Raw genomic sequence first — 12,846 nt, 5'->3', positions numbered from 1 at the left:
TCATCATACTAACGTTTACCTGAGTAGGTGGACATTGGTATCGTGTTTGCACAGGGCCCGGTACGGGTAAACAACGTCGGAACACCCCGCTTTATCAGAGTGGTTTACCGACATTTTGAGTGTTCATTAACGTCCTTTAATCAAAGATTGGTCAGATGTGTCAAATGTACTCGTCTTTTTGAAAAATGGTACAGACATTTTTACGTAATTTTCCAAACTTAATTAACGTACCGTTCAAAATTATTTTTGTAGGGGCAATTATGGGAGCGCCGGCGTCCTTCGATAAATGAGAATTGCACTGTAATTATGTAAACTATCAATATTGTGCATTGTGGTTGTCTGACGTCCTTTTCTGTTGTACAATTGTCCAACTCGCACAAAACACATACGGTAATCATGTTATCACTAAAGCAAAATACAACCCACGGAAATTTCATCACAACCAATTCATTTGACTGACACTGTTTATTTTGTATAGTGTTGTACAAAACATCGAAGCAAATTGTGTGTTGCCCAACGTTTCATACATGAAAAGACATTGCTTCCTTTTATTGTGCCCTCTCCTTTCCAAGGACTTTCCTGAGAGGACAAAAAACTTGTCAAGCTCGGTTGACTACAACTTTACAGAACTGAGGGCAGTTGGCAGTTCTTGCTGCCGAGTGATTATATGGCATATCCCGTGTGCTGTGACAGCCAGCTCCTGAACTGGGTGACGCGGGTGTAGATGCCCGGGTTGCCCGCCAGAGCGCAGCCGTTGCCCCAGCTCACCACGCCCGACAACGTCCAGGTTCCGCTCAACTGGCACGCCAACGGGCCTCCGCTGTCACCCTGCAGATGAAAAATAACGGTTATTAGTAGTGGAGCATTGTCTTCCTTGTTCATTGGTTGGTAGGTAGAGCAAGATTGTAGCAAACAGGCTATGATTAAAATTTTCCCTCGTGCTACCATGTGCAGGTCACCGGGTTGATTTTTACTACCACTTTCAAAGATCCGAGGGCCCGAATCTCCAAGCAAGATTTCTTTGGAGAACAGACACTATAACAGCTATAGTTGGCCAGCCTGAAAACAGTTGGCTCGTTACTATAGTGTCTAGCCTGCCCCAAAAGAATTCTGCTTGGGGCCCGGTCGTGACAAAAAAAGAAGCCTCTACCAGGCTTCGGGAGTCGGCTAGAAATACGCGGCAAATTATCTCTCTATTTGGCCGATTCCTACTCTCCGAAGCCTGGTAGAGGTTAGCAAAAAAGAGCCCGGCAGCCAAGAAGAATCCAACTGGAACACATCCGAAAATGAAAAGATAAACCCTTAAATTAAACTACCCAGTGGGTCCCTTTTTTTCCAATGGTAACACAATCGTTAGGTCAAACATACCTGGCAGCTGTCCTTGCCGCCGTTGGAGAAGCCTGCACAGAACATACGGCTGGTGATGGCGCCGTTCATGTAGTAGTTACAGGTGTTCCTGTTCATGACCGGCACGTACACGTACATCAGCCGGCTTGCCAGGTTACCGTTTCCTGGGACAGAACAAAGTTCTCATCATTCCGATACCAGGAATGGACTAGGCGGGATTTCAGCGAAATAAGTCATACAGTACCCATTACTTCAAACTTGCGCAAACGCTACACAAAAATCACATCTATTATTTCTAATCGTGGAACCACATTTGTTTTGCCAAAGGTTTCATAGCAAAAATCATTGTGTAATAAATGAAGCTTTCTCCTTGGTTCGGCAAAATACGTGAGCTATGTCTGCTATGCTGTCATTGTACATGTACATGTAAACTGTCATTTTCCAATGATGTTAGGGTTTCTGTATTGTCTTACATACAGCTTGCCTTATAAAGTCATTCTATGTTGTATATTGCTGTGTTAATGTCGTAACATATCTATGTACATAGATATAGATTAACAGAGGAATAAAGATTCCAAGTGTCTGGCGTATTTCATTTTTTAACGTGAAAAAGCCATCATTGCCAAGTCCAGAGTCAGGCCAACGGACCAGATGTATGAAAGAATAAAAGATGCACTGACCAGTGGTGTCTCCGAACCCACTGACCACACAGCTGGTACCGTCCGGTGCGTCATAGTTCGGCAGACTGAGGGGACTGACGTAGTTGTTAATGGTAGCGGCATGGCGGAGACGGATAACGGCTGGGAGAGACACCGGTAAAACATGTCAGAACATGCTGTATTTTTATGTACTATGTTTGATTGAATTGGCAACATTTGTTACTGCAAGAGTAACTCAAGAAATGGCCGTATCACTTTGCAATTTGTTGTATCTTTTGTTAACTGTGAAATGCAAAAGTTTGTCAATCTGAATCTAAGAATCTAGGGTACCAGTGGTGAGTGGTGAGTTACTGAATTTGTGTTGGAACAAACCTTTTAATTTCTTTTGTGAACTATATATCATCATCATTTATCAGAGTAAAATATCGACATAAGTATATAGCGTAAACGTACAGGCCTTTAAGTATATCTAAAATCTAAGGAAATGGCACCAGCATACTAGTATCCTATTAAATGTCAAAAAGCAAGATGGCTGCGCCCATGGAGGCCGACGAAAACAATACAGGTTTTTGCCTTTGCTATCGCAAACCTGTAATTCATGATAAGAGTGTGTGACGGTGCCCGTACCGATGTCGTAGTCAGGAGTGGCCCACTGGTTGTATCCGGAGTGCACTGTGACGCTGGAGGCGGGGATGGCCTGTTCCGTAGACTCGTGAGAGTTCGGGTAGATCTCACCCAGCCGGATGGTCCAGTAACCAGGGTTCGTGTAGTCAGTCCTGTCATCGACAAACATTAACACGCATCAAAGCTTTGGAGTGGGAAAGTATCTTTCCGTGACTGTGAAACGTGTTCAGCACCAAGGACAGGGCCGTTACTTGGTACAGGGTTGCAGTCCTTATACAAAACGTTTGGGGGAGCATTAAGATTAGTACATTTAGATAACCTCCTGCATCTAAAGGTAGTTGTAACTGAGTCTATGATTACTAGCTCGGCCACATCCACAAACAAACAAGAGGTATGAACCAACCCTTGATAAAAGAAGCAGTGAGCCGCCGTCACCACGTACTGCGCATGGACCAGAGTCCCTCCACACAGCAGGGGACCTGGCAATCAGACAAGGGGAAAATATCAACATTGCTTTCAAGTCTGCTTATAATAAAGAGGTTTGACAATGTATGTACCGATTTTAGACCACTGTCTAAGAACAATTATAATACATTGCCATTTACGCCCTATAGCTGGCTACATATAGTTTCAAGACTATAGTTGCAACTTTTTTAAAAGAGTGCGTGCTACCCTGGTATCGATGCCTATCCTCTAACTTTCGGAAACAAGCTGTAGCATCACATAAGTAATACGTTCGAAATACATGTTTGTACTAGTACTCAATACGTTGAAGTGCAATCCATAAAAATAAGTTTTGCATGAGTCTCCAAGCAGATGAGTGTGGCTGGTAGTAGAGTGTTTTGGGGACATTCTGTGCGTTTTTCTACTGTAAAATGCGTACTTACCGTCGAGCCGAGCCTGCCAGGGGAAGTTCCCGAGGGAAGCCGCGCTCCCGCCGATGATCCGCTGAACCTCCTCGGGAAAAACCGGGTCGTTCTGGTAACCCGACAGCGGGTTTCCGTCGGAAACTGCACGGTCGTCAAGGAAACGGGTACGTCATTACGTGATTGGCTGGATGTGCATTACGTGGTCCAAAGCAAAGATGGGAGGGTACCTGACGTCATCAGACCACAGACGCGACCCGGTAAGGTTACATCTGTCTGAACTACTAGTCTACCCCACCCTTTCCCAAATTCATTCCATGCCCCCCTCCCCCTTCTTAAATACTTTTAAACTGCCGAAGAAGAGCAGCCCTTTTAATTTTCTTTAAGATTTTCCGAAAGGACACTTGAAATAAAGTGACTGTTTCCTTAATACTGTCCACATTCTAAACACCAAAACCCACGAACAGAATCATCCTTCTCCACAGCTCCGTAATCTTTTAGGGCAAACATTTAGAAATGAATTCTCTGCGTCACTCTGATTAGCTTGTTATATTTACCAATTGCAATCAATCAGAAAGACTGTCTGCTGGTGTCCTTGCTTGATCCGGCCTGTGAGAAATCTACAGACGAGAACAGCTGAACCATAGATCGATAAGCACTTGGTCTTTCGTACGTTCTAAATACATTCATCAATATTTGAACCACAGTCTAATAGAATCAACGTTACGCCAAAATAACCTTAAGGACGTCTTATGCTGATAGTCGCTTTTTCAAAAATAAAAGATGAAACAGAAGGCTGAATTTAAAAAAAAAATGAGACTAGTCCTAATTCTGCTAGGTCTATAACGTCGTTCAACGTCTTGACAAATATAGTATGTATTTGTCTGTTGGTAGTTGAACAATCATGTGAGCTTTGGGCAAATAATGTGGACAAAAATGGAAAGTTGACCGGATATGATACAATCTACATCACGAGAATGAAACAGAAGGCTGAATTTAAAAAAAAAATGAGACTAGTCCTAATTCTGCTAGGTCTATAACGTCGTTCAACGTCTTGACAAATATAGTATGTATTTGTCTGTTGGTAGTTGAACAATCATGTGAGCTTTGGGCAAATAATGTGGACAAAAATGGAAAGTTGACCGGATATGATATAATCTACATCACGAGAATGGAGGGGCGGATATGTGTCTACGTTGTATCCAAAGATATCAACATATGCGTCCTCAAATGTTGCTGTTCGAGTACCTTTCTTGGTTTGCTCGTTTTTTCTTGGATCTCAGGTACTCACTTATTTTTACACGAACCAAGGACATTATATAGTATAATGTCATTGCACGAACGGTGACACAAGCAAGTATAAACGTTAGAAATGATTGTAAAAACACAATGAAAACATTAATCTACACCCAACCAGTTTTAGACGACCAATACTAACGTGATGCCTGCCATCTTTAAAACTTAACACTAAAACATCCAACTTGGCCCCCTTTTTTTATCTTGCACATGTCAACATGCATGCCTATTAATGTTTTTAATATCTAGTTCCGCAGAATTGTTTAACAAGTTTAATTATTTGCTCCTCTTGGCAAATTGAAGAACAATTTAAAGACCAAATAAACGAAATTCCCTACCTGCCCAAACGGCAAAGACAAGCAAGACTGTTGTCCACATCTTGGCGGAAAAGTTCAGGTTGTTCTGGATAGTCGACTGGTGGCTAGTACTGAAGACTCGTCCAGTTCGACTTAAGTTATAAGCAGTACGGAACTCACCTCTAACCCCATATTTGTATTTATATCTATAAATATAGCTTTCTGTTGTTTAAGTACATATTTTTTTATCGCAATGCAACTTTACATAGCAAATGTTGTCATTGAAATTACGTAGATGGTAAAACGCCTGAGGCCTCCACCCAATGGTTTTACTACAAAATTGAAGGGCCTTGCATCATCCGACACATATATACAACGCAATTCGTCGTAGCCGTAGGGTTTCGTACCATTTTGATGTCTTAGCAGGCTGTTGCAGACCCGACTGCCGATCTAAGCTAGCCTTTTCGGTAACAAGACATCTGAATGAACTTCGTAGGACATATACACAACTATATATCCCGAGAATGCCCTCAGTTTGCGATCGTACGACATCGATCGTACGACATTGCCCTCAGTTTGCGAACGTACGACATCACACGGTTTGAGACAGCGCCCTTACGAACTCTGTCCCTGCTGTTTCAATATGCAATGTTCATGAATCGCGCACTTCGTACATGCACAATTTTCAACATGGAACCTAATGTACAGTCCTAAAGTAACGTTACATGTATACTAATGTACAGTACTTGAACTACTAATGTACTCATGTAGAGCCATTCTGTGATCACTTAAGTATGAACCAGGGCTTTGTAATATCGTGTACGTTTCTTCAAAGAGTGAATTTATTTGAACATGGCTATTCGTGTTGGCCAGTTGCCAAAGTACAATGTATGGGGTATTGATGGCTTATTTTCGTGTGACGTTACCGTAATGCATTAATGGGTTGCGAATTGCACCAAAGGTTTGGCGTAAACTGTCTCAGTCTGGCGAACTATTACGTCAGATTACTGGAGCTGTGACCGTCCTAGGCCCTTGGCAGCAGGGATATCTCGTGTGCAGATTGCCCCCCCCCCTCTCTGCTTTTCTATAGTTTATCCCAAAGTACACATCTTAACTGTAACAATCCAGGTTAACTTACGTTTAGAAAAACACAGCAGAAAGAAATCTTCACATATAACTTCCTTGATAAGTGCTCGACACTAGGCATTATAATACAATTACCTTCCGTTGAGTTTTACAGATTTCATCTTTGTTGCATCTATTAGACAGTTCCAATGGGGGAGGGGGGCAGTATTGCGGGTAACACACTGTGGCCATCTCCAAGCAGATATTGAGGGATTCTTGCCCTTCATGATCCTGCCATATTCTATCATCATAAAGAAAATCAAAACATCATTTGCTTGGAGATGGACTAAGCATTAACCTTATGCTTCCAATTATTTATTCCACACAAAGATTTCATGGGTCAATAGTTTTTTAATTTCAATTTTCTGACTGTGCAACCTTACTCAAGTTACTGTATTGACACACTGATGTTGTTAATCAAGTAAAACAGAACTTAGTATTTCTAACCCCTTTTATGTCTTGTAAAGACCAATTTGGCTCTTGAAACAGACCAATACTTTATTAGTTTACAGGATACACAATAGGGCTTTATTTGCGGTGCAAACTTCATCAGTAAAATGTCATCAGGAATGTTAAGACATTATATTTATTGCACCAAGATTAGTCTTGATTGTGGGTTTGGCACAATTATGTTTTGTGTGTGCCTAGCTAGCACAGCTGTTGTTTTATTCAGGTTTAAATGAGTTTCTTCAGATACATGTACCTTTTAACCCTATTTAGGATGACGTAGTTAACATCAGTGGAATCAAGAACACCACAATACACAATAGGAAAGCTTTGGAAGTTTTTATTGAACTGTCGTTACGACTATGATGCTGAGGCTCAGTCGTGAGAATTGCACTCAATCGACTTGAGCCATACAGTGTTGAAAATTAATTAACATATGAAACAAAAACTGTTAACCACACTATCTTTTTCTTGCTCCAAAGCAATGTACACCTGTACTTACTATCTCTAAAAGCATGTCTTTACTTCTATTTCAATTAAAAATCTAGGAAAACAAAACATACTGTTGCAGATACAGTATTACTGGAATGAATGTTAAACATAGAAGTCACTACAGCCAGTTCTAAAACAATGGCAAACTACTGTGTAAACATATACTTTTCCAAGTGCTTTAGAACACAACTAAGGAGTACTACTGAGTGTGCAACACTCACTGATGGTTCCAGGACAGGCTCCATAGTCTGGAAACTCAGCCTCCTTCGCAGCATGGAACAGGTATACTCCCCTGCTTCTTCTGCCTGCCTGCAGTGGGGGACAAGAAATTTCCGCCCATCGAAAAGTCTGGAATTTTGGGCCGCCAAATTTCCTGCTCACTGCTTTCCTTTCTGATCTTGAGGCAATGAATGAGGTGTCTCACTTGAAAATGTCTCACTTTCCATTCAAGCTGCCAAAGTTGAAACTGCAAACTTGTTGGTATGTGATTTCCTTTGGCTACATCTTCTCAGCAGCCATTGATTTCCGTGTGTAATTGATAGCAGCATGAGCAGTATAGAGAAATTTATGAAAGTGCACAAATTAATGCGCAAGCTTCTTTTGCTCTTCTCGCACTTAAATTACTTTGGAAACATGGAAAACTGCAAATTCTTTGAATTACTGCCATATAAGTCCCAGTCGTTGCAAATTCCTTGGAATCAACTGTAGTGATTTTCCTCAGTGATTTTCCATGAAATGGAGATTTGCTTTGAGTTGTTATGCTTTCAGGATCCATGTTTTAATCCCGCAGACTGATATGTTGTACTGATTGCCAGGTACTAGTGCTTTGGAAAACAAGTGTCAAGATTGTTCATTTAGTTGGTACCAAAGACACATAGGGAAAATGTTGTGCATAAATCAAGATGAATTACACAAGACTTATTTGCTATGTCTTGCTTTGATTTTCTGATAGCTTTTCTACAAGTATTGGCAAAAATCTCTGAATAGCACTTTACTCAACATTGTTTTTTTGTTTGTTCTTGGAACATACATTTAAACTTTCATCAAGTTTCATCACTTTTCTGAAGCTGGCAGCATTGAAGTCGCAATTGGTAAGATTGTTCTTGAATTTTAACTTTTGCCTCCAGTTTCGTCAATAAAAATGAGAAATTTTGAATAAACTGTGAAATTTTGAATAAACTTACGAATGCATAAATTATGTTAATTGTGCAATCATACTTTTAAAAGTTCTGCCAAAACACTGACCCACAAAAACCACAAGTCTACCAGTCAGTATTAACTATGCAAACGCATGTATGAAGTAATTGATGCATAAAATGTTCTCAAAAGTTTCAACAGTTGTCAACATGCAAAAACAGCTGCTGACAAAAACTATTGTTTCAGCTCTCATGTCAATTTTTCCCCGACTGTAAATGCAGATGCAATGTTCTTGAAAAATACTTGGTGAAAAATACATGTAAGTACTGATAAAGACTGTTATCTACAAAAATCACTTCTTGTCCTAATTCCAAAATATCAGTTGAATCAAATAATCCTGTATCTACTTCAGAAATTTGATGTGCAGAATGCTGATAATTGTATATGAAAAAATGGTTTTGTTGAAAGTGAACATTTCCAACTTTACAGACCTAACAAGATGATCAATTTTTCTTTTTCCAAATTCTAGGCATATTTTGAGTTACCAGAACAAAGATCCCTGGATATGACACAACAGGTTTTGCTGTTCCGAATGTACTAATAAATCTGGCATTATAATGTATATAATTCAGCTATTGCGCTTTATGGAGAAACAGCAACAAAATAGGGGCTATTCAGTGAACAGTTCAAACGTACTTGGATGTAAAAAAAAAACCAGCCATATTGCTGGTTTTAAATTTGTATATTGAGAAAATAGCCTTTTGTTTCATCACAATTTGTGATGTTCTGTCTAAAAGTCAGTTTAAATTCAAAATGGCCAACTGATGTCATTAGCCAATATGGTGTAGCCCATTGACCCCAGCCTAAAACAAAACAGGTTTCGCTATTGTTTATGTACATGTAATTGTGTATCTGTAATGCACAGTACTGGGGCCACCCGTGTTAAGACACAGGCATGCACTTTTAACACCCAGTGTCGGGGCCAATCAGCAAGGTTAACTTCTTTGCTGTTACGCTACATAAAACGTCTCATTCCGTAGATCTCCATAGACTTAACTGATATTTTGCCCGGCACAAATATGCACTTTGAAACCAACAGTTAATTAAGACCACCCGTCTTATTAATCTTTTTTTGTAAATAGGCATCATATGGCTATTTTTCTGCAGCAAATGCTGTACTCAGGATGGGAAGTTTCCTTTGCCTGATACTCGTTAAATATATGTGAATAAATAAAAATAGTTTCCTTTGCAGTCATCTTGCTGGGTCTTCAAATCACTGACCTTTTTTGGGTATCCTCTTACGCTCAATTCTACATTTCAATTATATCTGATACCAGCAGAAATTGGATGCAAACTTGATTGTCTACTCTTAACTTGGGTCATCCAACGCCATTATATGAATGTCCTTTGTTTTTTATTCATTGTGTGCCGCCAGTAACTGGATCCAGTAATAGACCTTTATCTTGGAATTTTAAAGCACTTAATTTTCCTGACATTGCGTTGGCAATCCTGTAGCTTGACCACCTCTACTCAACATGTTTTCATAAAATTAACACCGTCCTCTGTTGACTTCCCCTTTTAATGCCTTATAATGGGACAGGGTTTGAAAGTAATTTATTTGTTCATTTCATGGAGTCAGGCATGTAAACTGGCATTGCTCAGGTTTCGTCTTCAGGAATGTGATATAGTTATAATCACTTCAGGTATAGTTTGAAGGTGTGGAGTGGACTCTTGCTAGAGTTGTCGTCAGTTTCTGCCCACATCAAAGGTGAATTGAGTGCCAGCATAAATTCCTCCATAAATGTTGGTATGATTTGATCATTTCATAACTGCATTTCATATTGTACTTCAGTTGATAATGAACTTTGGAAACAGGTCCAACACGACACTTAGATATTTTAAAACGCTGGCAAAATTCAACAGCTAAAGTATAGTGTTTGCAGGGGGGGTAGGGATTTGATGACAAAATGTGTGTAATGGGGAAAATTCAGGAATATTTGATGGCCTTCTGTCTCATATTCATTTTATTTTATTGAAAAAAATGCTAATAAGAGCAGCTTAAGTAGTATATTATTGGATTCTTTCAACAAGTTGTTGTTTGTCATAATGTTCTTCAATGCTTTCCTCTGGAACAATTTTATTCATTGGCAAAAGGCTGACATATAACGAATGGAAAGCAAGCCGGTAGATATCTGCAGTAGATAAATTTCTTCAAAACAGAACATGTGGACTTTTCATTCTGATCCACACAATAACTTTTACAAAAATAACCAAAGTTGACTTTGATAATGTGGTGTGCTTGTATTTGCCATTAACATCTTCCCACATTTTCAGAGAAGGCACAGAATTTTGGACCCCTTTCCCCAATTAACTGTCTTTTGGTCTTTAATACTCATACCAACACAGCATGCGTAGATTTACTTGATGCATGAATGCGAGTCAAGACAGACAGAACACAGCTTTGGGAAAGAATACACAAGAAATAGTACATAATACAGACAACGAACTTGTTAGTCCCCTATGTCCCAGATCCACAACTGTCAAGAAAGGAACGGCAAACAAAACAGACACGATGAAATGCAAGAGGCATACTTATCAACTGATTCTTTGGATCAACAAAACTATGTTGTCAGTGTTTAAGAAATCAGTGCTTGGGGATTATATACTTGTGAAATAAACACATTTCTTTATTGCTCATTTTTCCTTAACCCTTTCCACCACCATTTCATCCAAGGTGCTAAATCTTTTGTGCCATTTTTGGAGAGATATGAAAAAAGTGATTTGAATTGACTTCTCCTTTATGCAGGCAAATTTCCAAGTTGATTAGGTCCAATTTTTGACGTAGAAACATGTTTCCAGTCACCCAACCCCACCGCTTACTCTACTTCACCTGTAGTCCTGGGGTCCCCGGTTCTGTCCAACACGAGCAGCATTGGGCAGAGAAGCGAGGCAGCGCCTGCCGCGAGGGTGGACACCCACGGCCAGGTAGCGCCACCTGCCACAAAAGCCATCACATGCAGACAAGTGTTAAACAGCACGCAAACACTCCACAACACCCAACCACCCACCAAACATGGCTAACATTACCAACAACTAACACCCATCCATACTTCAAACCGACATACAGAAACTTACCTTTACTGCAGTTGGTCAGGCAAGGGTTTTGTTTTGTTTTTTTAGTTCTCGGGGCATGTGTGGTATATTTCTGACTTTTGCAAGGGGACTGGGAGTGTTTTTTTTTGTGTGATAATTGGGTGAGACTTTATTTTTCGTGTGTAGGGTAAGAGGGTGTTCTTGGGAACTTTGTGCTTTGTTCTTTCAGCTCTCCATTTTGCTGTGCTTACTTTCTCTGGAGTTTGCAGGGTTTCAGGACGATTTCAGGAACATTTTCCACAGTAGAGGACTAGTTGCGTCAATGGGTGACAATCTGAAATACTATAAACTACAATGAAAAAGACAATATTGGACTGAATTTCAGTCCAACAATAAAATGCGAGACAGAATGTCAAGAAATTGTAGACGTTTCTTGCTTTTTGTCCTTTTTTTCACCATGTTTTGGGTGGCTACTTTCTTTATTTAATGATTTCAAGATAGGGATTAAATGATACAATGATTACACATATATAGGTTACGGTCTACCAAACATTACGCCAATCCACTACACAGTTGTTTCTAATTGACTTTCCAGTTTGCTCTACTTTCCAAATAAAACAAACAGTTGAATAAGTCTACTTTAACTTTCTAGAGATATAAAAAGGTTGCAAGAGGAATAGGCCTAAATAAAAAAGTTTGTCTACAACACACACGTCGCGGTGGCATCTGGAAATTCAGTGCGACCAGGCGACACAAACACTTTGGCAAATTTACAGCAAAAGTTAGTCAGTTGAAACCCTCTGACGGTTTAAGAGCCTGGATTGAAATCTGCTGTTGGTAAGAGAATAGGTAAAGTCCTGCGAAGTCTCGTCGAAAAGGTTAAATCCAATAAAGTCTTTCCTTAGGCAATTCTGGTGGTTTTGTGTCCAGGCAGCCAGACAGAATAGAACAATCACATGGAATGATTCACAAAAAATTCACAGCACAAGCTTTCACTACTACGTAATCCTAGGAAAGATATACTTGGTATACTCCAAAAGATCTTCGTGAGGGGACTTTCGTCAAAGGAGAGAGGATAAAGTCATGTGGGCGGTACGGAAACAGGATGCCAGTTTCCAATAATTATCTTCCATGATGGCCAAAACAGAGGTAGTTATCAGGGCCGACTGTCATCAGATTTCGTGTCATCCAATTTGGAAGTACCAGCCAAGAAGAGGAACCCTTTCCTTCCTATTTCCACTGCTGTCCGTAGGAGTCCTGGTACCATTCCTGTCCGCCACTGGAAGACCCTCCACTGTAGCCCTGTCCGCCCCAGTCCTGACTGGCGAGCGGCTGCTGAGCGATGGGAGCAGACTGCCACTGGCCTCCTCCTTGGTTGTTGGCACGGCGCTTCGTGTCGGGCCCCTGATTTCCCTGCCCGTCAGCCTTCCTCTTGGCGCCCCCCCTAGTGCCACCCCCACGGCC

The 12,846-nt window shown here is 40.5% G+C and overlaps 2 protein-coding genes across 2 annotated transcripts in view; both read right to left on the bottom strand.

Annotated features, from left to right (window-relative positions):
* Positions 1 to 451: 451 nt before the first annotated feature.
* On the bottom strand, positions 452 to 5,265 carry LOC109469292 (trypsin-2-like). The gene is made up of 7 exons (XM_019767797.1): positions 5,131 to 5,265; positions 3,518 to 3,640; positions 3,034 to 3,109; positions 2,634 to 2,782; positions 2,028 to 2,147; positions 1,369 to 1,511; positions 452 to 828 (listed from the first exon to the last, which is right to left on the bottom strand). Exons 1-7 carry the CDS (start codon positions 5,168 to 5,170, stop codon positions 664 to 666), a joined length of 816 nt encoding a protein of 271 aa, XP_019623356.1. The 5' UTR covers positions 5,171 to 5,265; the 3' UTR covers positions 452 to 663.
* A 6,196-nt stretch (positions 5,266 to 11,461) lies between these two features.
* The window catches only part of LOC109469084 (heterogeneous nuclear ribonucleoprotein R-like), a 9,937-nt gene continuing 8,552 nt past the window's right edge, over positions 11,462 to 12,846 (bottom strand). Inside the window, 1 exon segment of the mRNA XM_019767467.1 lies at positions 11,462 to 12,842. Coding sequence (XP_019623026.1) covers positions 12,613 to 12,842 — 230 coding nt within the window. The 3' untranslated portion in view covers positions 11,462 to 12,612.

This window comes from Branchiostoma belcheri, unplaced genomic scaffold (assembly GCF_001625305.1).
Source record: "Branchiostoma belcheri isolate BF01 breed outbred unplaced genomic scaffold, Haploidv18h27 scaffold20, whole genome shotgun sequence".
Lineage (NCBI taxonomy): Eukaryota > Metazoa > Chordata > Leptocardii > Amphioxiformes > Branchiostomatidae > Branchiostoma > Branchiostoma belcheri.
This window is presented reverse-complemented; position numbering and strand designations above follow the sequence as displayed.

Bases quoted from the DNA above. Each gene is read 5' to 3' on its own strand.
- LOC109469292 (XM_019767797.1), bottom strand. From the start codon at position 5,170: ATGTGGACAACAGTCTTGCTTGTCTTTGCCGTTTGGGCAG. The intron at 2,783-3,033 runs GTTGGTTCATAC...TGTCGATGACAG, and splicing joins CACTGCTTCTTTTATCAAGG to GACTGACTACACGAACCCTG. The intron at 2,148-2,633 runs GTACGGGCACCG...TGTCTCTCCCAG, and splicing joins CACTCCTGACTACGACATCG to CCGTTATCCGTCTCCGCCAT.